The 26,117-nt window shown below is 45.5% G+C and overlaps 1 protein-coding gene across 2 annotated transcripts in view; it reads left to right on the plus strand.

Annotated features, from left to right (window-relative positions):
• The window catches only part of ALKBH8 (alkB homolog 8, tRNA methyltransferase), a 66,749-nt gene that overhangs the window by 24,503 nt on the left and 16,129 nt on the right, over positions 1 to 26,117 (plus strand). For both annotated transcript variants that reach the window (XM_073583018.1, XM_073583019.1), the window contains exons 8-10: positions 14,134 to 14,240; positions 17,825 to 17,976; positions 18,831 to 19,090. In XM_073583018.1, coding sequence (XP_073439119.1) covers positions 14,134 to 14,240; positions 17,825 to 17,976; positions 18,831 to 19,090 — 519 coding nt within the window. The remainder of the gene's footprint in view (positions 1 to 14,133; positions 14,241 to 17,824; positions 17,977 to 18,830; positions 19,091 to 26,117) is intronic.

The raw sequence follows: 26,117 nt of genomic DNA on the forward strand, positions 1-26,117 counted from the left end.
AAGTACCCCTAGCCGTGCTATCATTAATAGTAATATAGCAGGGCAGTCACTAGCGTAATGGTGCTCTGGAAACGTGCGTTCATCGACGTAACAGTGCTCTAGAGCCGTACAGTCGCTAACGTAATTGCTCCTGGGCGTCGTGTAGTCACTGGGGTAATGGTGACCTACAGCCCGTAGTTCTCTAGAGCCGTGCAGCCCTAGGCAATCGTAACCCAGTGCCACCGGCCATTCTAGGCTGAGCGTGACCGCATTCGTCACATGCGACCGATAAGCAGCTTGAGCCTGGGCTGAGACCCGATTGGGAGACCAGCCTGCGCTCGCAGGTCCGGGGTCATGCACAAAATTCACTGGCGCAATGGTAATCTTCTGCCGCTCAGTCTCTAGTGGAATGATACGTCCAGTATCATAGCACACAAGACCCATGCAGTCGATGGTGTATTAGTTACCCCTTGCGGCTGTCTTCTGTGTCACGATCTACTCTACGTCCGCCCACGTACATTGGACATGTTCAGACTTGCCATATGGCGTCTGCCTGGTAGAAGTTTTCACTCGCACGTCTTGCCTCAGAGATCTGACTTTGTCTCACGGCTGTTGTGGTTTCTGCTATCGCAGATCTGTACCTTGACTCTCGGCGGAGCAGGACTCGACCATTGCTAATGATTCGGGAGCCTTGGCATAGCAAATGCTTCCATATCTCCTGCTCGCAAGCAATTCGGACGCTGGCATCACACTGCTCTAAGCAGAATGATGAGCTGTTTCTGTCCCTTCACTTCTGCAGTGTTTGGGACGAATTTCCAGCTGGATAAGAAGTCAAATCTGTGTGACCCGGCAATTTTCTGCGGTGGCTCAGTGGATAAAGAAACTGACCACAACTTGCAGATCCAGTAGTTGGAACCCTGTCGCACAACAGAGTAGAGTTTAGTCTCCCTCTGATTCCAGGCCTACTGTTCTACTGTCAAAAGAATTGACTGGTCAGAATATGCCTTAATACAAACTGCGTGGTACGGCTTACCATATGTGAAGCCATTATTCTATCCCAGGCCCAGACCACAACACAGATGCTGTTATTCTGCCTAATGTCAGGTACCTAGGCCTAGACCTCACCGCAACACAGAGCGACTGTCTCCTATATCCTTCTCTGGGTTCTCGCCGCGCTGATTTGTTCACAGGTTACTTAGAGCCGCTGGCAGCTATGCTATATCTGCTATCCAGGCTTCAGACGCAACACCTACCAGGTATAGTGGTTGAAATGGCCGTATTACTGTGGAGACGTGTCCGAGATTGACTGCTCCAATGGTACTGGTGTTCAGTATCGTATTCAAGTTCCTCGCGTCCTATTGCAGCAGTATTCTATCCTTATCGAGCATTTGGATAGTCCTCTACCAGACATGGTTAGTCAATACACGCCATCTTTCCGGTAATTCAACCGTACCCGAGGTCGAGCGACTATACCGGCCCGGCTCTACTGTCCCATTGGCAGATGAGTCAGGAGCGTCCTCTCTCACGTTCCTCAGGGTTCTTTGCAGCGTCTGCCTAGCTCCCGTATAATCACCACTCTAGATGAGGTGACGTCATTTCTTACCTCCAGTGGGCTGCAGCTGTGCTTTCAAGTCTTTCATGTGAGTCTAAGACATTTTTCAGCTGCTTATTTCATAGTCCATAACATCTGTGGTCTATTAGCAGTAAAAACGTCAAAGGCTACCAGGTCCAAACGGAGGGGATCTCTGTACCACAGGGCGGATCTCAGTAGCAACATATCTGTAGACTCCACCTTCAGGTAGGTCAGACACTCTCGTGTCAGGTACGGATGGTCGAGGTTTACTGTAGCATGATCTGGACCCTAGGGGTGAGTTACTCCACAAGAGTTATGTCCCACCTTCTGTCCAGTTACAGTACCGTCTACAGTCTAGCTTTACTGCCCGGTGTGTTCCCACCTTCTGTCCAGTTACAGTACCGTCTACAGTCTAGCTTTACTGCCCGGTGTGTTACACCTATCATTAAGGTTTGGCTAATAGTAGTTTATAGGTTCTAGTATGTCCCAAGGGCCTTCGAGCTACCGCATTACCTAAGCTCCTTATTTGTCGGAACTTACCTATGCTTTCTTACAGACACCGGATAAAGCCTCCAGCGGATCAGAGATGTGACTTTTGGCCGTGACTGGGGCAAATATCTCACCTCAGACAGGAGTGGAATCTCACTCTGCGCAAGTATCGACTAGGGTAGAAAGCTGCTCCAGTCTTGGCTCTAAGGATGAGTATGGTGATAACAGGTTTCTTATTTCAGCCGGAATTGTATTTTTTTTCTCTGTGTTCTTCGGGCGCGTGTTGTCTTAGACTTAGGCACCCTGTTCTACACACGGTAATCCTCTCCCTACTCCGGAGGGTCCAGGATGGATTCGGACGTTTACATCGTCATAAGAATTGTCCTTCCTTTCATCAGCCTAGTTGTCTTTCTGGGGTCTGTTTGGGCTACGTAGAGCCAACTTTCTTTGCAGTTGCCATACTTCATGTTTTGCCGTGGACTTTCCTGGACCGACTGTTCGTTGTTATAAGTCTAGCTAGGCTAATTTTTTCTATATCCGCCCTCATCCCTGTATGTGGGGTTTATCTTCCCCCTTGATCTCAGTCTGAAGGGGCATCCATTAGTTTTCAGTCTACCTGCTTAATCGAGCGATCAGTTGTCTCTTCATAGTCAACCGGTGCCTACATTGCAGCGATGAGCTCCAGGTTATCCCCTGGTTCCATTCAGCATGTTTTCAGTGTTCGGTTCTTTAACAGGTTCTCAGGGCCTGCTTTCAGAGCTTGTCATATTCTCATGGAACAGACTTCAGCCGTTTCCAAATAAGGAGGCGCCTCGGTGTGTCTTTTTCTCCTGAGCGCTTCACAAGTTAACTACTTCTACGACTACGAACCCTCCGGTTCCAAGTTCTCTGCTACGGCCTTTCCTCGCCCAGACTTTCTGCTCTCAGGGATACCAACGTAGAATTCACGCAGTAGTTAGCAGGATCAACCTTCAAAGTTCTATGGATGCGCGGCCTAGTTTGCTCAGAGTATTCTTTCTCGAGACCGGTCGGTAGACTTGACCGTTCCTACTGTCCAAAAAAATTTTTTCCTTGCAGGGAGACAGTTTTTCGCCTAATCGTTCCCATCTAAGGGTCCAGTTGGCTTTCTGTTCATGAGCGAAATTATGCCCATCTAGGTCCCTCACCAGTTTTCCGTTCCCTCCGTGTAGCTCCAGTAGACCAAATTATTAAAGAGATCACCGGAAGGACAAGCGCTCCCCTTTTTCAGTCTCCGCCTCGTCGTTTCTTTGGTGCCTCTTCCTCTGCATGACGTTTGGAGATCTAGGATTGAGCCCATCCTTGTTTTTCAGGAAGGAAATTTCTTCATTCAACATTTACCTTCTGTGAATCGCAGGATTTTTCCTTATTCAATGAAGCTCTTATCCAGTTCCTGATTCTTCAAGGCTTTGGCGATGTCCGCCTTTGCACGAACGGGTTCATTTCCCCGTTTTAGTTGGTATCTTTCTCTTTCAGACTCTCAACCACTCCTGGGGTCTTACAGAGTCTGTATCAGCTGTGGTGCACTTCCTGTGGATCAAGGGTCCACTCTCCCTCTTTCTGAATTCCCTTTCAGCCGCCTCGGACTTTCCCTTCATGACGCCCTCTCATCAGGCTACTTGGCCACAGCAACGGTACTTCTCAAGCTCATTCTTGAAGTGTAGAGTTCCTCGGGCCTTCAGGTTAGACTTCTGTTCGAGGAAACGGGTCGGCTTTAGTAGGGTTGCAGGCTCAGGAAGGACTGCGTTCTTTTCAGTACAACGCACTCTGCCCGGGCAGTGTTTCCTCCTGACGGTACTCTTGGGGTCTTCGTCGGGCACCTTTGCAGTGCCATGATATGTTCCCCACAGGTTCATAAGATTTTCAAAGCCCATGCCTAGCTTCGGCAAGTACCGATCGGGGTAAAAAAGACCTTGCAGGTGACGTGGGTGACTTCCTCGTCTGGATGGAGTTATTTGCTGTTACCTCCCCTTGGGGACTGCTTTGGGACGTCCCATGGTTCCTGTGTCCCCCAATAAGGCGATAGAGAAAACAGGATTTTTAGTTGCTTACCGTAAAATCTGTTTCTCTGAGCCTTCATTGGGGGACACAGCACCCTCCCAAGTTGAACAGCTCGGTTTACTGTATACGGTAATATTGTTACAGTGTGGATTTGTGTATCTGTGGTTTTTATATCATTACAGATTGCTTCTCCTACTGCTTTCTCACTAACTGAACATCCTACTTCCTGTCGGTGGGGTGTACACTGCGGAGGAGGAGCTAACTTTTTTTCTGCATAGTGTCAGCCTCCTAGTGGCAGTAGCATACACCCATGGTTCCTGTGTCCCCCAATGAAGGCTCAGAGAAACAGATTTTACGGTAAGCAACTAAAAATCCTGTGTTTTTTTTTTGTTTTTTTTTTTACACAACAGATCAATTTTCTGATGGATTAATTGTCCATTTACATCCAATAATTTTAGATATATATTGGTATGATTGGATAGAAATTATATGGTTTGGCCGGCAGCTCTCACCCACTTCCTCCATATACGGGAGCACTGGCTGCTGACTCCAAAATCCTCTTCTCTCTCAGAAAAGGAAAAGGTTTGTCGGTCATCAGAAAGACCAGATTTTTCTTTTTTTATCTTCCCCTACATCATTTATCGTGGGGCCGCCATACACATTGGACCGTCAGCTGAGTCCATCGATCTCCACGATCTCAGGCTGACGTACTGTATATGGGTGCATACTCCTGACCACGGCATCTGTAACGTCCTACCTGTCAACTACAACCCCCAGCTGGCACTGACCACCCCTTCCTGTAAGACCACGCTGACTCTTAAATTACAACCTCCGCAAGCCCATTAACCCCTTCCTGCTACATGATGTACCAGTATATGCAGTGGGTGCTGGTGTATGGATTGGGCAGGCGCCAGCTGTGTTATTCTGCAGTCACCTACCTCTAACAACGATCAGAGCTGAGCTGTGATCAGTCTTGTTTAACCACTTAATTGCCATTGTCAGTGTCTTGCTGCGGCATTTAAATTGTGCACGTCCACTATTCACAAGGTGGATCTCCATCCGTAGGCTGGGCTTTATAGGAGATTTTTTTTTCAGTGCATACTGCAATACTATAGTGTTACAGGTGATAGTACAACAATTGCAGGTTGGAATCCCCTAAAAGGACTTAAAACAAGTGTCAAAAGTAAATTCTAAGCATCCCCTATACCACATCAATAAAAAAACAAAAAATTGAACACCCAAAAATGCAATAAAAAGCAAACAAAACGTCATATGTATCCAAAATAGTATCAGTAGTATACAGCTCTATGTGCAAAAAACAAGTCCTCATACAGCTGCATTGATGGAAAAATAGAAACTTTTTGTGTCTCCGATAATGGCGATACAAACCAAATTTTTCTTTCTTTTTTTTTACAAAGAATAGCCACTAAAATAATAAAAAAAAAAAATCATGCAATTTTGGTACTACCGTAATCGTACTGACATGAAGAATCATGTTACTGGGTCATTTTTTTTACTGCACGATCAATGCAATAAAAGCGAAAACTATGTTGGAATAGCAGTTTGTTCACATCTCACCTCACTTGGACTTGTTTTCCCATATATTATGTGGTAAAAAACTGCATCTTGTACCACAAAAAAACAAGCCCTCATACGGGTATATTGACGGAAAAATAAAAAAAGTAATGGCTCTTGGAAAAAAATGAAATCCCAAGAACTAAATTGTCCTTACAAGGAGTCTGTCCCCTCTATTCATTAGCATGATACAGGGGACTGAACCCCTATAAAGATCATGCCAGCACTGTAACTTTCAGTATGGAAATGAGGAGGCTTTGGCGCACAGTTATGCTCCCTCATTTTGCATGTTGTGGACTTCCCCTCTTAATTGACACCACTCACTTTCCTGAACGTGTGCTGCCCTGAGTGCATGCACATGCGCCCTGACGGCCTGAACCCAGGCGCACACAGTAAGCGGGTGTGTTCTCCCTGGCTTCTGAACATGCTACACTTCCAGGCCTATCCGTTTTGACAAGGTGACTGGCAAAGTGCTGGAGGGGAGATATGTATCACAGAGGCTATTGGCTTCAGTTATTTGAAACGCAGAAGTTTCCTCCAGCACACTAAGTGTTGAGAGGGGTTAATCGGCCATTTTAAGGGCTGGGTTTTTGTGGACAACCATAGAGCGGATGGGAGGTTGTCCCATCTTACCTCCACCCCCCCCCCCCCCCCCCCCAGGGTGTGGTCTGGGGTGTTAGTCAGCCTCCAGAGACATTCCGTGTTCAGTAGGTCTGGAGCCGGCAACTCCAGAGAAGTGGTTTTGTGTCAAACTGTACTGAACCTGGTTGTTAAACCCTGAGCAGGCGGATCCCCGCAGCTGCAGAGACTGCATACCGTTTTGCCTGAAAATTGAAAAAATTCAAAGATGGGTTGAAATAAAAACCAAGATGAAAAAGATGATAAAAAATATTAATAATAACAATAATAATGAATGATACAATATAATATAAAAATACCTTTATTGAAATATTGGCACAACAATTAAATACATAAAATTGTGTATATATATAAAATAAAATAATATAATGACATATACAACCACAAAAGCAATATATTTATGGACAATGGAAAAACCAGTCCATAACAAAAGGCTTAATTAATGATCCAGATAAAAAAAGTGCATAAATAAAGTAACATAAAATATCTAATAAATGTGTCCAAAAGTGCAAAAAAGTGCAAAAAGGTGCTGATGTGCAAAAGAATTATACATATAAATCGCCGTGAGGCGAGTGCAAGACACAAAATAATACCTGTAAGCCAATTGGTGCTATATGGGTTGTATAAGAACGCGCCCCCTGGGGCGCGTTCTTATACAACCCATATAGCACCAATTGGCTTACAGGTATTATTTTGTGTCTTGCACTCGCCTCACGGCGATTTATATGTATAATTCTTTTGCACATCAGCACCTTTTTGCACTTTTTTGCACTTTTGGACACATTTATTAGATATTTTATGTTACTTTATTTATGCACTTTTTTTATCTGGATCATTAATTAAGCCTTTTGTTATGGACTGGTTTTTCCATTGTCCATAAATATATTGCTTTTGTGGTTGTATATGTCATTATATTATTTTATTTTATATATATACACAATTTTATGTATTTAATTGTTGTGCCAATATTTCAATAAAGGTATTTTTATATTATATTGTATCATTCATTATTATTGTTATTATTAATATTTTTTATCATCTTTTTCATCTTGGTTTTTATTTCAACCCATCTTTGAATTTTTTCAATTTTCATTTATACCCGGATGGTCTGCCATCCCCTTTTTTTTGGGGGATTGATTCCAGCACACATTTGATATTGATAATTTTATTATTATATTCTTCTGAAATTATTGCATCTTATATAGGCACTGTGTGATTGGTTCTTTTCCCCTGTTTATTCTCATACCGTTTTGCCTGAAGGACCGTGTTTATTTTTCACTTCGCGTTGGTTTATGCCACATGTATTAAAAAAACAGCAGAAGATTTAAAGACTTGTCTACCTCCGTGTGCAGCCAAGTGAGCCGATCTACCACACTGTGTAATGAGCGGCCTCCGCACGGTGGTAGAACCTGCCTGCTTGCTGTGTCCGCGCCCGGGCTCAGATTGCCAGTGCACATGTGTTCACACTCGGGACAGCACGAGCTCTGGTAAGTGAGTGCTGTCAGTCAAAAGAGGGAAGTCCCCAACGTTCAAAGTGAGGGGGCGTAACGGTGCATCGAGTTCTTGGCAATGCCAAGGGGTCACTGACGTCTACTCCTTTACATTCGAAATAATGTTCTTTTCTCAGACAGGGTACCACTAGTACATTGCTGGTATGATTGTTATGGGGGCATATCTATAGTTCGTTAAATACATTTTGAGGGTGACAAAATCCCTTTAAAGGGTTAAAATAGTTTTCCCCGAATCGGCACTTATTCACTCACTGGAAGGATGGTCAAGCTTGTGCGCTGCTGCTCCAAAGCCTGTTGACCAGCTGGAGATAGTAGTGCTGGACAGGGCTATTCCACCAGCGCCATAGATCTGCATGTAGCGGGAGCGCACATGCTCAACTCATTCTCTATTTAAATGGTGGTACCCTCTTTCTGGTGATTAGTGGGGGTTGCCAGCAGTAAGAACTCTTCTTCTGGATAGGTGACAAGTGGTTTTGGTCTGCAGCCGTAACCTCCTGGGAGAGCAGTACAAGGCCACTGGTCGCAGAAAACTACTACACACAAGAATAATATTCCGCCTATGTATAATATCAGGAGCCATTTTTTTTTTTTTTCCTTTTTTGGAAATGCCTTTCTCACCATCCCTCCCTGTTAAGTGGGAGATACAGATTTGTAAGATTTATTGCTGCTAAGAGATGGCAAACAGAAATGATCCTTGGGCGAATTTGTAGCCTTTGTCAGCAATAACAATCCCATATGGACAGCCGAGGGGGCCTGGTACCACCCGTGCCGCTGCCAGCCACAGAAAGTCCTCAAATTCGTACAAATTAGGTTCTGGGAATGATTTCAAGTTTCCTTTTGACATACATATGTCCAGATATCGCCCCGAGGGGCACCGCCTGTGAGGGCAAGCAGAACTTCACAAATAATTCAGTAGTAAAATCTGGACAAAGCGCTTGTGCAATATTCATAAGTGTGCAGACGCTGGCTGTGCCCCTCGTGTCTGACGGTCTGGTTTTTGGAAAGTGAGAAGCTGAACGCCTCATTTTAGTACAAGCAAGAAATGGCACCAGTCACCACCACAACCCGTTTGCCTCAAGGCCTCTCTGTATTGAGAGGAAGCCTGTCCCCTGACCGAGTCCAAGACCACTATTGGTCACTTCTAGTATTTGTTCTGTAGTTCCCATTTTACTAGAAGGGTTTATTCAGTGGTGAGATAAAATGTAGTTTTCCAAAAACAAAAAACACAAGATATAGGCCTGTTTCACACTTCAGTTTTTTCTGTCAGTCAAAATCCGCCAAAATAGTGGAAAACGGATCCGCAGGTGGACTGACAAACGGGGGTCAGCGGATGTACGAATCCGCCATTGGTAAAAAATTTAAACGAACCGCGGCTGGGGAAAAAAAAAAAAAAATTATTACCTGGATGTAGTGGTATCGGGAAGATGCGGTGAGTGATCATCACGGGAAGTTGGCGAGTAGCGATCGTGAGAGGAGGAGATCGCACGATGCTAGGCCGGAGGTCGGGCGAGAAGTGCACGAGAGAGACGGATCCGCCAAGGAAAATGGCGGATCCGTTTTTTCTCCAAAACGGCGGATTTTGACTCACTGGTCAAAAACGGAAGTGTGAAACAGGCCATAGCCGTAAGATGTGGATATGACCTAATGGATACTGGCCGTAGCTTCATTTTCTTAGATGTTGCCACATGGGTTTTTTTTGCCTTCCTCTGGATCAACATGTTAGGGCAAGTTAGGATAGGATATGGGTTGAACTAGATGGACTTAAAGTCTCCCTTCAACCTTAATAACTATGTTACTATGTTATAAATGTCTTCGACAGTGGTTGGCAATCAGACTTTCATTGTGACTGCCATGGCTAGATAACGCTTTGATTTTGACATCTAAATCCTTAGATCAGGTGTCCCCAGCTTGTGTCTCATAGGTTGCGTTGGCTCGCGGTCTCATAGGTTGCGTTGGCTCGCGGTCTCATAGGTTGCGTTGGCTCGCGGTCTCATAGGTTGCGTTGGCTCGCGGTCTCATAGGTTGCGTTGGCTCGCGGTCTCATAGGTTGCGTTGGCTCGCGGTCTCATAGGTTGCGTTGGCTCGCGGTCTCATAGGTTGCGTTGGCTCGCGGGCTCATAGGTTGCGTTGGCTCGCAGGCTCATAGGATGCGTGGCTTTCTCTGCATCGGGGGTCTTGGCTGTGACATTTTTGGTTTGATCTCTACGTTACTGTGATCCAAAATTGCATGGTGACCCAAATGAATGGAAACTGATGGGTGGCAATTTTACAATGTGTATCTTATCAACTTTCAGAAATGTAGGAGTTGTGTGACTTTTCCTTTTTTATTAATCATGTTTTATTTGTATGCCGTATGTTTGTCGGGGATTTTTTGTGTCCTATGACTGTTGTCAGGGTCTCTATAAGGCAGCAGCTGGGACGTCACTCACATTACTTGGTGACTGCTGCCAGTCACTCGTACCAGACCGCACAGCCCAGTGATTGGCTGCAGCCATCATTATTATTATATGCCATTTATTCCATGGTGTTTTAGTTATGTTGGCAGCCATATTAACAAAGACTGGGGGAGAGCTGGGGCCGGCATCAGGGAAGCCCATCTGATTCTGGCGTTTTCACATCTAAGAGGCCTACAAAATTGAAAAATAGTAATTAATGGACAATGATACTTAAAAGGAATCTGTCATTTAGAATAACGCTATTAACCTGCACTTATGAGGTTAATAGCGTTCTGATGACCTAATGCCAGAAGGAAACAAACTTCAATCACCACCCCGGCAGAGTTCAGCCACAGGGGTGCCGCCGTGCTCCTGGCACTGACTGACAACAGGTTCTAATGCTGTGCTGCTGTCAGTCAGTACAGGGGCTCGGTTACAGCCACTGCTTTCTATACACTTAGCGGTGAGCGGAACCGGCTGACCTACCCCTATGACTGAACGCCGAACATTGCTGGGGTGAAGAAAGTTAATTTCCTCCCGGCAGCGGGGCTCTCAGTGCGGCAGCTCCATAGTGTCAGAACTCTATTAACCCCATATCTGCAATCTAATAGTGTTTTACATTTTGGGTTCCCTTTTAAGTGACCGTTGGGTCAAAAAAAGAACTTATCCTTCATTATATATAAACTAGATTATGGCCCGATGCTATCGCATCGGGAGGATGCGATAGCATCACACCTCTTGCCATGTTAACCCTCAACACACACACTCCTCAACACACACTCCTCTCACCTTTCACCATCTCCACTCACTCTTTCACTCCACATACGACCCCTTCTCTCACTCCGTCTCTCATACTCACGCCGTCATCGCCGCTGCTCCACGATCCCCGACATCATCTTCCGCCGGCGCCATCCTGGATCCAGACGTTGTCCACGCCGACGCCATCTGGAGCATCGTGAAATCCCGTGATAGTCAAGATAGCGTCGCCGGAAGAACATGTCGCCGGCGTGGACGACGTCGGGATCCAAAATGGCGTCGGCGAAATCTCGCGAGTTTTCGCCGACGCCATTTTGGATCCCGACGTCGTCCTCGCCGGCGACATGTTCTTGCAGCGACGCCATCTTGACTATCGCGGGATTTCGCCGATCCAAAATGGCGTCGCCGCAAGAACATGTCGCCGGCGTGGACAACATCGGGATCCAAAATGGCGTCGGCGTAATCTCGCGAGATTTCGCCGACGCCATCTTTTTGGATCCCGAGTCGTCCACGCCAGCGACATGTTCTTGCGGAGACGCCATCTTGAATCTCGCGGGATTTCACGAAATCCAAGGTGGCGTCGCCGCAAGAACATGTCGGCGGCCTGGAGAACGTCTGGAACCAGGATCGCGGCGGCGGAGGAAGATGTCGGGGCAGCGACGATGACTGTGTGAGTATGAGAAACGGAGTGAGAGAAAGGAACGTATGTGGAGTGAAAGAGTGAGTGGACGTGAGTGGAGGTGAAAGGTGAGAGGAGTGTGTGTTGAGGCGGTGTGGTGTGCTGAGGGTTAACATGTTCGTGTGTGTGGTGACGTCACCGGTTACAACTGGACGGAAGTTGTTACAACCGGAAGCTGCTTAGGGCATTTATTATTATAGATGATGAGGAAGAAGCCGTCTGTTGTTGGCGGTGATGGCGTGTAGAGGCTTCTTCAGCCAATGTAATAGAATTAGAGTTAGGGGATTCGTGTGTGAGACTACGGCGTTTATAAGCCTTAATCTTGTCAAGTCGATGCTGTTTTTCCTCAGAAGTCTCATTAGCACGGCGTTGTTTTTGTCGTAGTGCTAAAGCTGCTTTCCTTTCACTGGCATTGGCATACTGTGCATCAGTATTGAATGGTGGTATTGATAGGGCAGAAACAGATTGCTGATTAGTTATGTCAGTGAACGGCATATGGGATGAAGTGTAGCAGTAAATTGTTCCACATGCTGATGTGGAAGCATCCTGTTGTGAGTCTAATAATAATGATGAGGAAGAGGCCGTCTGTTGTCGGCGGTGACGGCGTGCAGAGGCTTCTTCAGCCAATCTTATGGATTTAGAGTTAGGAGATTCGTGTGTGAGGCGACGGCATTTATAAGCCTTAATCTTCTCAAGGCGATGGTGTTTTTCCTCAGGAGTCTCATTAGCACGGCGTTGTTTTTGTCATAGTGCTAAAGCTGCTTTCCTTTCACTGGCATTGGCATACTTTTTGTTATGACTCATGTTGGCACAGGTAAAGGAGTCTATTTGGCAGTTATCTGGCAGTGAAGAAGGCGTCCTGGAGTATTGTAGAGTAAACAGATACTAATTGACCCTGTAATTGCCCAGCAGTAGTTATGAAGTGGTAGTGGCAAATTGGCCCTGTAATTAGACACCGGCAGAGGAGCAAGGCAGCAGTAGTTATGGCGGTAGAGGCAAATTGGCCCTGTAATTAGACACCGGCAGAGGAGCAAGGCAGCAGTAGTTATGGCGGTAGAGGCAAATTGGCCCTGTAATTAGACACCGGCAGAGGAGCAAGGCAGCAGTAGTTATGGCGGTAGAGGCAAATTGGCCCTGTAATTAGACACAGGCAGTGAACAGTCAGAGGAGCAAGGCAGCAGTAGTTATGGCGGTAGAGGCAAATTGGCCCTGTAATTAGACCTGCGGTTTTACCTGCGGATTGCTCTGCGGTTTTGCCCTGCGGTTTTTCATCTCCTCAATAGAGGAGATGGCAAACCGCAGGAGAATCCGCTGAAAGAATTGACATGTCAATTCTTTCTGCGGATTGAAAACCGCAGATAATCCGCGCGGAAAATTCCACACCGTCTGCACTGCGGTTTTTGATTCCCATAGGGAATCATGGTACTGTACACCGCAGCAAAAACTGCTGCGGGTCCGCAGCGGCCAAAACCGCTGCGGAACCGCAGCAAAATCCGCAGCGTGTGCACACAGCCTCACACCTCTTGCCATGTTAACCCTCAACACACACTCCTCTCACCTTTCACCTCCACTCATGTCCACTCACTCTTTCACTCCACATACGTTCCTTTCTCTCACTCCGTTTCTCATACTCACACCGTCATCGTCGCTGCCCCGACATCTTCCTCCGCCGCCGCGATCCAGGATCCAGACGTTCTCCAGGCCGCCGACATGTTCTTGCGGGACGGCATCTTGGATTTCGTGAAATCCCGCGATATTCAAGATAGCGTCGCCGCAACAACATGTCGCTGGCGTGGACGACATCGGGATCCAAAAAGATGGCGTCGGCGAAATCTCGCAAGATTACGCCGACGCCATTTTGGATCCCGATGTCGCCCACGCCAGCGACATATTCTTGCGGGACGCCATCTTGGATGTCGTGAAGTCCCGCGATATTCAAGATGGCGTCGCCGCAACAACATGTCGCTGGCATGGGCGACATCGGGATCCAAAATGGCGTCGGCGTAATCTCGCGAGACTTCGCCGACGCCATCTTTTTGGATCCCGATGTCCACGCCAGCGACATATTGTTGCGGCGACGCCATCTTGAATTTCGCGGGACTTCACGACATCCAAGATGGCGTCCCGCAAGAACATGGCGGCCTGGAGAACGTCTGGATCCTGGATCGCGGCGGCGGAGGAAGATGTCGGGGCAGCGACGATGACGGTGTGAGTATGAGAAACGGAGTGAGAGAAAGGAACGTATGTGGAGTGAAAGAGTGAGTGGACATGAGTGGAGGTGAAAGGTGAGAGGAGTGTGTGTTGAGGCGGTGTGGTGTGTTGAGGGTTAACATGTGCGTGTGTGTGTGGTGACGTCACCGGTTACAACTGGACGGAAGTTGTTACAACCGGAAGCTGGTTAGGGCATTTATTATTATAGATATTTTTTTAGTCAAAAATCAGATGAGTGCTCAATGATGGACTGGTATGTTCCTGCAGATTGTCATGGACTTCAGACACCCGGATGGCACCAGTGTCTCGGTGAAGGTGCCACCGCGCAGCCTGCTGGTGATGAGTGGAGAAGCTAGATATCTGTGGACCCATGGGTATGTATGGGGAAATGTTTTGGGTGTTGATTGTCACTATAAACCTATACTAAATCCATACATACTGTATATATAAATATTATGCAGTTAACGTGCACACCTAAATATGGGCGCTACTTAATTTGCCGTCTTGATCACAAGTGATAAAGGGAACCAAAAGAGACGAGTATGAGTTGGTGTGCATGCAGCGTGTAGGCACATGGTCACACTGGCCACTAAACGGATAAAGACATAATAAGCCAACACCCTGCAGTAAATCAATAAACAGCAATAGTGCATGAAGGTAATATAGGGTACTTGGCAAGATTTTGATCACAAAACCGTATAAGCCATCCCACCGTGCCACGGTGACCCTTTTCGGGATGGTCCTAACCTAGTATTAAAATTACTCCTTTACTCATAATAAAAAAAAACTTGCACAATATGCCAATGTGAATGGAAAGGATTTTTAGTAAGATTAAATTGCAGAGTTGATTGTTTTTACAAGCACTTCACACCAAGTGGTTAAAGGGAATGTCAGCAGATTTTTCATTAGTAATCTGAGAACAGCACATTGTAGGGACAGAGGCCCCTGATTCCAGCGATGTGTTACTTACTGGGCTGCTTGGTGAAGTTTAGAGTGAGTCCTTGTTTTATCTGTTGTAGATGGAACAGTGGTCATAACGCTGAGCTGTGTATAACCCCGCCCCCACACCCCTGTGTACACTGTTCATTGTCAGGAAGCTGCCAATCAGTACTGGGGGCGGGGTTACACAGATATGCTGGACTGGTTGGCACATGAGACCTAGTCCGGTAGTGATAATCTCCTGCTCATAAAACACTGATTGTCTAAGTGACAAATCTCTGGTATCGGGGGTCTCTGCCTCCACATATTTCTGCTCTCAGATTAAATAGCAAAAGCATGCTTGCAGATTCCCTTTTAAAGAGGTAATCTGACCTTTCTTTAGGCATTTTCCCTCTGTAAAGGCACTCTGTACTTTACAAGACAAGGGGAAGCCTAAATAAAATGCAATCAGAAATTACATAAAAGTGAAACGGACAAAGGAAAGAAAAAAGATTCTTTCCACAAAAAAAGCCTTTTTTTTTTTTTTTCTGCTGTAACTCTTGGAAAGCATGGTGGTTTTTACCCTAAGGGGGAAATTGGATGATCCTGTTTCTAAATTCACTCACTTGTTGTAATTTTGACTATTTGTTGATCGTGGTGCTTATGTGCTTCTAATCTTTCTGATGGCCTTTCTTAAAATCAGACTGCATCTTCAATGTGATAGTTTCCCTTAAGGGAATTGTCACACGGCCATATAACCCTGACGAGATTCTCACCACAGTTCTTGGACTGGCCGTCAGCTCTCCTGACCCAAGCGTGACAGCATGTATTTCTATGCAGCTGTCCCGCTCAGGTTAGGAGAGCTGACGGGTCAGTCCGAGCATTGCATGACGACGCTCATCAGTTATATGGCCGTCTGACTCTTCCCTTAAGGGAAGCTATCACATTGAAGATGCAGTCTGATTTGTAAGCAGCATGTTCTGAAGCAGCAGATTGACCTATGTCATTGCACCTAAAAAATGCCATTTATTTCTGCCTGCTTACTCATACAAAGAAAGTTGACACTCAGTGAGTTGGCTTCCTAGTGGACTCCTAATCCCAGTATGAGAAGAGATTTAGATCAATGAAGAGATTTATTCTACATCTTTTGTTTCCATATTAATCTGCTTAGAGTCTCCTGTAAGACCCACTGCCCACAGATATTACGGCATGTTCAGTGTGACAGGTTCATTTTAAGAATATGCAACTGCATTGGCATGTAAAAGCTTGGGCACCCTTGGTCAAAATGACCATCATTGTGAACAGTTAAGGGCAGCCTTGGAGATTTGTGTGCTCAAATAACTTTGACCAAGGTTTCAAACCTTAATTAGCCTGTTAGGGTTATGGCTTGTTCAGTCATCGTTAGGAAAGACCAGGTGATGCACATTTCCCAACTTTATAAACACCGAGACGCCTCTATCCTTGTGCCAAAAAACAGCAGCCGTGGGTTCTTCTAAGCAGGAGAAGGCTATAAGAAGATAGCAAAGCGTTTTCGAGTTGCCCTTTCCTCAGTTCGAAATGTAATTAAGAAATGGCAGTTCACAGAAACAGTGGAGGTCAAGATAAGGTCTGGAAGACTAAGCAAAATTTCAGTGAGAGCTGCTCTTAGGATTGCTAGAGATTCAAAACAGAGCCCCTGCTTAATTGCAAAGACCTTCAGAAAGATTTAGCAGACTCTGGAGCTTTGATGCTGTTCTACTGTTCAGAGACATTTGCACAAATATGGCCTTCATGGAAGAGTTACAAGAAGAAAACCTCTCCTGCATCCTCACCATAAAATTAATCTTCAGAAATATTCAAAAGAACATCTAAACAAGCATAATGTATTTTTGAAACAAGTCCTGTGGACTAATGAGGTTAAAACCGAACTCTTTGGCCACACTGATCAAAGGTATGTGTGGAGAAAAAAGGGCACAGAATTTCAGGAAAAGAACATCTCTCCAACCAACAAGCACGGGGATGGATCAATCATGCTTTGTATAAGTAAAAAAAAAAAAAAAAGTGTAGTCAGCTTACCAGTCTGCAGTGAAATCCCCAAGCCTGCCAACGCCCAGAACAGATTGTGGTGAGCATCCACATCAAATAGGAACAAGAGAAGAAGGAATGTGATCCAGCTCAAGACGGAGGTGGCTGCAACTTTACAAAGCTTTATTGGACAACTTAAAAATATATTTGTTCTTTAAAAATATACATAGCAAACACTGAGCACACCAGTAAGGAGGATTAGCGCGTTTCAACTAAAAAGTCTTACTCATGAGCCCTGTGTACTCTGATCCAGTGACCATGCTCCCTTTCATCCGTCACGTACTTAACCAACGAATATTTTTTAGCATAACTAAACCCATGAAGAAGCACAGTTCTGCGAAACAACAAGATGTTCTCCTTAATCCTGGCTTTTTGCAAAATTTCTTTTTTTTTTTTTTTCTTCCTCCTAATGAGGACCACACTTACAGAAGAGCATCTCTTTACCAGTCTACTAATTTCGAAATGTATTTCTTAAACGAGCTGTTCCACTAACAAAGTACATTTTAATTATTAGATACTAGGATAGATCTTAGGCTAAGAATTACGCGGCCTTATGCCTTTGTCCATATTACTCTGTTCTCTTGTGACTTCTCCCATGGCTCCAGGTTTTGGCATCTCACTTAAGGTGCCCATAGAGCAAGGAGCATTTATACATCCCCCGTAAGCGTCTCTTCTCCACCTGGATGACAGGGAAATGACTGTTTTGCTGGAGAATGTGATATGAACTGAAGTTCATGACTGGTGTGTGATCAGCACAAAGTGTAGGTTCTCCCAGGAGCTGAGCGTCTGAGTCTGGTCAGTTCATTAGCTGTTTATGGATATTTCCACTTCATTTCCTTTTCAACAGCAAAACAATTTTCTTCTCCGAGTGATGTCGAGAGGCCGCTCAGAACCGGCGTAATTCTACAGCACCTCACTGCTGAATCTATTTCAGTCTTATCCGATCCCTGTAATTACTGAACTTTGTTCCTTGCAGCATCACTCCAAGAAAGTTTGATGTCGTTCAAGTATCGGAAGGACAGAAGGTGGAAACAGTCAGCAGGAATGCAGGAGAGCTGACCCTAAGCAGGAGGGGTACGAGGACATCCTTTACATTTAGAAAAATAAGACATGGCTCATGTAAATGTGGTAAGTCTCGCATATAAATGATCTTTTTATATATATTTTTTTTTTCCATATTACAGGAGTCTTCCTACAAAGACCCAGCCAGTCTGTAGACCCTATTAGGCCACATAATGGTCCTGAGCTCGGGCTCGCCTCCTTGATGCACAATGGAGCGCGGCTTTGGCTCTGGCGGCACTGAGCCATTCATGTATTACTTGGAGAGCTTATTTTAATGAATGTTTTTTTTTTTTCTTTAAATTTCCCTAGCAACGACCACCACTGGGAAAATTCAACCTTTCCTGGCAAAAGTAATAGTGTAGAAACTCAGAAATGGGGGGGGGGGGGGGTGAGATAAAGAAAAAGTTTTTGTTTTTTTTACTGTTTCTTAATGAGATCATGCTTTCATACTTGTTGGAATGATATTGGCCCTAACTTCTGATTTATGGGAGATGAACCTCTGTCCCACATCTATGGAGGCGCTTATTCCCCTGTCCCCAATGAGAACACATGCACACTTACCCTTTCCAATGCCGAAGCTCATGCCATGGAATGAAGCATTGAGCTTGTTGGATTTTTTTTTTTTAACATGTCTGATCCTTTTCTCCTTGGCCTTAAACATTACAACATAGCTGCCATTTATTAATTTGTGTCTCCACTGATAACTAGATGACTCTGACAGCCATGTCCAAGTCTATACAGCAAAGCTGTAAAGTAAGATCCAAGTAATGTCGGCCTACTCAAGTAGCCACTGTGAAAACTTGAATATTTCAAGGATGCTTTTTAAAAATTGTTAGGATTTTTATTTTTTGATAATACCGTTTTTTTTTTTTTATACCCTTAAGAAAAAGAACCATTCTGCTCTTTATATATCTATACAGCTTATCCATTAGTGTGTGATAGCCAGCAAGGCTTAGTGAAGAAATCTCCTCCTCAAGTCAGTGACTTGGAGCCCGAGTCCCTGGAGAAGCAATATGTTCACAAAGTCTATGAAGATATCGCTGGTCACTTCAGCAGCACAAGACACTCTCCTTGGCCCAAGGTGGTGGACTTCCTTATGAGTTTATCAGCAGGCTCTCTCGTGGCTGATGTGGGCTGTGGCAATGGCAAATATATTGGGGTCAACAAGAATTTGTACATGGTAAGTAATACTAAAAAATATATATCTGAGTGTGTGTGTATCACCAACCAATCACGAAGCATGTTTCATTCCACTAGAGCTGGTTAAAAGAACCTCAGCAGACACTAACGTGGTGGGAGAAATCTAGCATCCCCGGAAACATAAGCTCCAGCCATTGTCTGCCCCCCCAGAAAGGAGCAGAGAACACATGACAGAAATGAATTTCCCCAAACCCCCCCCCCCCCCCGTGCCCATATACCCATCACACATCCTCTATCCTATAGGCACATCTTCCCTCTTAGAGGGATCATTGGTATGGTAGTCAGAGCAAATCCATCCAGCGCTTTGGTTTTGACCCCAGGCCTCTCTTAAAGGGATCCCTGGTATGGAAGTTAGGACCGTTCCACTCAGCTTTGTGGTTCTGACCCCAGGGTCTCTTAAAGGGATCATTGTTTGGAAGTTAGGGCAAATCCCTCAGCGCTCTTATTCTGACCCCAGGGTTCTATTAAAGGGATCATTGGTATGCAAGTCAGGGCAAATCCATTCAGCGCTCTGGTTCTGATCCCAGGCTCTCTTAAAGGGTTCCCTGGTATGGAAGTTAGGGCAAATCCACTCTGCGCTCTGGTTCTGATCCCAGGCCTCTCTTAAAGGGATCTCCAGTATGGAAGTTAGGGTAAATCCCTCAGCGCTCTGATTCTCACCCCAGGCTACTATTAAAGGGATCATTGGTATGGAAGTCAGGGCAAATCCACTCAGCGCTCTGGTTCTGACCCCAGGCTGATGGAATGATGTGGGATATTAGGGGTAGTAGTCCAGTGTCTCTGGCTGACGGGATGATGTGGGATATTAGGGGTAGTAGTCCAGTGTCTCTGGCTGACGGGATGATGTGGGATATTAGTGGTAGTAGTCCGGTGGCTCTGGCTGACGGGATGATGTGGGATATTAGGGGTAGTAGTCCGGCGGCTGTGACGGGATGATGTGGGATATTAGGGGTAGTAGTCCGGTGGCTCTGGCTGATGGGGTGATGTGGGATATTAGTGGTAGTAGTCCGGTGGCTCTGGCTGACGGGATGATGTGGGATATTAGTGGTAGTAGTCCAGTGGCTCTGGCTGACGGGATGATGTGGGATATTAGGGGTAGTAGTCCGGCGGCTGTGACGGGATGATGTGGGATATTAGGGGTAGTAGTCCGGTGGCTCTGGCTGACGGGATGATGTGGGATATTAGGGGTAGTAGTCCGGTGGCTCTGGCTGACAGGATGATGTGGGATATTAGTGGTAGTAGTCGGGTAGCTCTGGCTGACGGGATGATGTGGGATATTAGTGGTAGTAGTCCAGTGGCTCTGGCTGACGGGATGATGTGGGATATTATATTGAATGTGGCTATGTGGAGTGGGCGGGGCTCTACACTCAGAGAGAGAGAGAGATTATATATATATATATATATATATATATATATATATATATATATATTTCTACTTTACAAGTGGTGCTGATGTAAAGCAGACAGGAGGGAGATGTTATTTAGTATTGTTCTGTGTGGTATGACTGTCTAGATTTGAAAATTGCAAATATTTTAAAGTTTTTGTCCAATTTCTGATATTTTTATAAATACAAAACATATCAACCTAAATTTTTCCATTATCGTAATGTACAATGTGTCACAAAGAAAATTCTCAATCAGTGGGATATATAGAAGCCTTTCAGAGTTCTTTCTACATAAAGGGACACTGGTTAGATTCTTTTTTGGTTTTTTTAAAGTGGCCCGGTCACTAAGGGGTTAAAGGTAATGTGTCTCCTAGATAGTGAATCATGTTTTTTTTCTAACCTTTTTATTTTTTAATTTGTAGATTTTTTTTCTTTTTTTTTATTATTATTATTATTATTATTATTATTATGCTTTATTTTATTAGGCAGCATCTACAGTAGAGCTTTCCCACCTACAAAGAATGGAGAGGTCTGTAATTTTTATCGTAGGAACACTTCACCTGTGAGAGACACGCTAATAGTAAAAACCTGAAAATCACATTGTATGTTTTTTACATAATTAAATTGCATATTATTGCATGAAATAAGCATTTAATCACCTACCAACCAGCAAGAATTCTGGCTTTCACAGACCTGTTAGTTTTTCTGTAAGAAGCCTCCTACTCTGCACTCATTACCTATATTAATTGCACCTGTTTGAACTTTTTACCTGTATAAAAGACACCTGTCCACACACTCAATGACACTGCAACCTATCCACCATGGCCAAGACCAAACAGCTGTGTAAAGATACCAGGGCTAAAATTGTAAAACTGCACAAGGTTGGGATGGGCTACAGGACAATAGACAAGCAGCTTTGTGAGAAGGTAACTACTGTTATCACAATTCTAAAAAAAAAATGGAAGAAACTTAAGATGAGTTTCAATCTTCCTCAGTCTGAGGCTCCATGCAAGATGTTGCCTCCTGGAGTAAGGATGATTCTGAGAATCGTTAGGAATCAGTCTAGAACTACATTGTAGGACCTGGTCAATGACGTGAAGACAAGTGGGAACACAGTCTCAAACATTACTGTTAGTAACGCACTAAGCCGTCATGGATTAAAATCCTGCAGGACACAAAAGGTCCCCCTGCTCATGCCAGCAAATGTCCACGCCCGTTTGAAGTTTGCCAGTGACCATGTGGATGATCCAAGGGAGGCACACGAGAAGGTCATGTAGTCAAATGAGACCAGGATAGAACTTTTTGGTTTCAACTCCATTTACCGTGTTTGGAGGAAGAAGGATGAGTACAACACCAAGAACAACATCCCAACTGTGAAGTATGGTGGGAGCAACATTCTACTTTGGGGGTGCTTTTCTGCAAAGGAGACTGAACAACTGCACTGTGTTGAATGGAGGTTGGATGGAGTCATGTATCGCAAGATTTTGGCCATCAACCTCCTTCCCTCAGTAAGAGCATTGAAGATGGGTCATGGCTGGGTCTTCCAGCATGACAATGACTCAAAACTCACAACTAGTGCAACTAAGGAGTGGCTCCGTAAGAAGCATTTCAAGGTCTTACAGTGTCCTAGCCAGTCTCTAGATCTGAACCCAATAAAAAAATCTTTGGAGGGAGCTGAAACTCTGTTGCCCAGCGACAGCCCCAAAACCTGAAAGATGTAGAGAAGATCTGTATGGAGGAGTGGGCCAAAATCCCTGCTGCAGTGTGTGCACACTTGGTCAAGAGCTACAGGGAACGTCTGACCTCTGTAATTGCAAACAAAGTCTTCTGTATCAAATATTAAGTTCTGTTTTTCTATTGTATCAAATACTTATTTCATGCAATTATGTAAAAATCATACAATGTGAGTTTCTGTTTTTTATTTTTAGATTGTCTCACAGGTGAAGTGTACACACGATAAAAAAAATTATAGGCCTCTCTATTCTTTGTAGGTGGGAAAACTTGGAAAATCGGCAGTGTATCAAATACTTATTTTTCCCACTGTAGATGGCCGTAGAAAGCAGTAGGCAATTTCCATTGACTTATATGAGAGAGCCTTGTAGACTTGCTTTGTGACCTGTGCAGGGAGTGGGCGGCGGTGAACTCTGACATCACCGGTTTGTAAAAGGTGGCTTCTAGGTTATTGATATATAGGTATGCTCTTATATTGTAATCCTGCCTGTGATGATGATGAGCAGGAAGTGTCAGTTTATTATGGGGAGCAGTGGTCCGAATCTAAACAGCAAGATTTCAGGATTTATTTATTTATTTTTTACATATAAGAAGTGATATAGAAAGTGTGAAAAAAAAAAAAATCACTAGGGTTTTGAAGAAATGTGTTTTCTGGCATTTCTTTTAAGGTTGATATGAACAATAGGATATTTTGATTCACTTTGCCTAAGAGGAATTTGGCAGCAGCATGCCTCCATTTTTCCTATTACATGCACTTTTCGCACATGTTTATGGTGGAGTTAGTGGCACAAGCATTCTTCTGTGTTTTTTTTTTTTTTAATTTTTCTCCACTAAAATAATTAAATAACTGGACATGTTTGGGATCGCCATAATCGTACTAATGAGTAGAATAATATGGCAATCTGCACGGTAACAACAAGTCACATTCAGTTTCTCCCCACTTGGAATTTTCTTTTCCAGTTTTCTAGTATGCTATGTTAATTGCAGGCACCCAGCATGGTGTATTGAGGATAAGGTCCAAAAAGGGAGCACACTCCAGTTCCTCTTCTGGTTTCCGCTCTCCTTCCACATTCCCCAGGATGCCCTCGGTATCCCACTCTTCCTCCACGGAGTGGGCCCCTGAGTCCGACCTTGATTCCAAATCATGGACCAAACTTCAGAATATGATTGACAGTCTTATATCTGCCTTCAGTCAGACCCGCAATATTAAGGTGTCTTCCCTTGATTCTCAGTTTCATTCAAAAAAGCGTAATTTGAGGGAATTTTTACCTAACAGTGGGAGCACCAGTTAAAACGCTTTTCAGGTGGAAAACAGTTGGATATATTATAGCCTCTTGTTCCTGATCTCCTCAGCAAATGGGCAGAATCCCATGCTTTGGACCTTCCAGTCTCCTGCCTGTCAGCTCAGACTGTCCTGTCACTCCCTGAAGGCTCATTTCTTGAGGACTCCACTGACGAGACAGATCAAGGTCCTGGCCAAGTCTGCCTTTGAGCCTGCTGCTAGCAAACAGACAATCCCTGCATGTGTTGCAGCTGTCAAACAGCCCCGAGACATACAACTGGGGCGACTCGAACAAGGTATTCGAGCACGCCCAAGATACACTTTTGGTATCCGAGCATGCATGGATAGCACCTTATTCGAGCATGTTTGTTCAACACTAGTCTCTACCGCTCAAGGACCACATCCTTCAGATGTTCAGATGCCTTGTTTGTGATTCCTGAGGGTCGTTGTAAGGGGCTCTAAGTCTATCACCTGCTGGATCCTTTCTGCCGTACTAGAGGCTTATCGAGTTAAGGCTAGACCACCCCCTATGGGAGTGAGGGCTCACTCTACCCTTGCAGTGGGGGCCTCTGCAGTCCAGATTTGCAAGGCCCACTGCTTGGTCATTCCTTCATACATTTGCAAGATTTTACAGGGTACATACCTGTGCCTCAGCTGATGCTGGCCTAGGTAGGAAGGTGCTGTAAGCTGCTGTTGTCTGACCTGATTTGAGCATAATCGTCTGTTCTTACCTTTGGACTGCTTTAGGATGTCCCATAGTTTCCTGTGTCCCCCAATGAAGCAATAAAGGATTTTTGGCACTCAACCTAAAATCTTTCTTGGAGATTTCATGGGGGGCCACAGTACCCTCCTTGTTTTTTTTGTGCCTATGTTGGGCCTAAGGGCCATAGTTGAGCCTGTATATAGTTGTTTGTTGGTGCATCTCCTCCTGCTTTTCTTTTCTTCCCTAACTGGCGAGCTTTGTGCCAGTCGATGGGTGTATACGGCTGAGAAGGAGCTGACTTTTTTTGTCTAGTGTCAGCCTTCTAGAGACAGCAGTGTACACGGTTACCTGTGTCCCCCAATGATGACTGCGAGAAAAGGATTTTGCGGTGAGTACCAAAAATACTTTTTTTTTTTTTTCTTTTTTTTTTTTTTCCCTCACCAGTTTTGTTGGACCTACCATTTTACTCTGTCGCCTCATTGGGGGACACAGAACCATGGGTGTTATGCTGCTGTCCACTAGGAGGCGACACTATGCATAATCTGAAAAAGATTAACTTTGGCTCCTCCTCTGCAGTATACACCCCTGGACGGCGTCAGCCTTCTCCAGTTTTTGCTTAGTGTCGCAAGGAGGCACACCTTTTTATTCCGTTCTTTTTTTTTTTTTTTTTTTTCGTCAGGAACAGATGAAGAAAAGTGGGTCTCCAGCGAGACTCCCGACATGGCTCCTTCCTTGGCCCCCTTTTTAGGGGTGCCCGGTTGAAGTTGAGATGGCTATTCCCCATGTCGCTCCTTCCCCAGTCCTGCGGGTACTGGTCCGAAGTTGAGTCCCCCCCTCCTTCCCCAACCCCTTTGGGGTCTGGGTTGAGGATGAAGACCCCCTGACGGTGACAGACGCACCCTCCCTAATCCCCCGCAGGGGGCATTAGGTTGAGACGCCTCAGGTAGGGTCGGAGAATAGGCATAATTCCGCAGCTTCCAGGGACCCCAGACCAGCTGAGGGATCCTGTTGGGGCCGGGGGAGGGTGCGGACTGGCATGGCACAGCAGAGACAGGGCTTTTCTGCGTCCCTGTCTCTGCAGCAGCAGCGGCCCCATAGCGCTCCAGGGGCCCCCCATGCAAGAACCACTTCCCCTTCTACACCCACCGCTATCCGGTCGACCATTTTGGGGGGGTTTGGTACAAATCGGGCCAACCCCCCCCCCCCTGGACTACCACGCCGCTCTGGAACCCTCCTGGGCATCAGGCCTCTAATTTAGACCCGCCCCCCAGATGACTAAAATGACACGCTGGAGTGTCATAGAAGGGGCGGATTGAGACAGAAAGGGCGCGTTTTTACACAGCCCAGCGCGCCCTTTTCAGCTCTCCGCCCCCTCCTCCCTCTCCTCAGAGCCCCGGTGGCCATTTTTTTTTTTTTTTTTTTTTGGATGAGATCCAGGAGAGGAGCATCACAGCAGTCTCCGGGGGGCACAGAACTGGGATCTGTCGGCGCTGGACCTAGGGGCACACCGGTGGGGTAAGCTCACAGCTGGGTTCTCATTACTCAGCTGTGAATCCATACTTCCTAGAAGGCTCTCTGTGGGTTCCCTCTGCGTAGCCACCCCTGTACGATCCCTGATAGCCAGCCTCTGTGCACTATGCCGGGCTCAAGGAAGAGAACCAGGCAGGAATGTTTCTATGCATTCTGCACAGCCTGCAAAGCCACGCTCCCTAGTGGCAGCACGTATCCGCACTGCCGGGACTGCATCCAGAACTCTGGGTCAGAACCCCAGGGAGTCCCTACTGACGATTCAGTGTCACAGGCCACGCCGGAATGGGCAACTCGGATGTCACAGTCTATGACACAGTCCATAGACAACCTAACTGCCACATTGCTGCAAGCTCTGCAGAGACGGGCCCCGGCTATG

Source organism: Dendrobates tinctorius, unplaced genomic scaffold, assembly GCF_039654945.1.
Source record: "Dendrobates tinctorius isolate UK_male_01 unplaced genomic scaffold, ASM3965494v1 ptg000075l, whole genome shotgun sequence".
Lineage (NCBI taxonomy): Eukaryota > Metazoa > Chordata > Amphibia > Anura > Dendrobatidae > Dendrobates > Dendrobates tinctorius.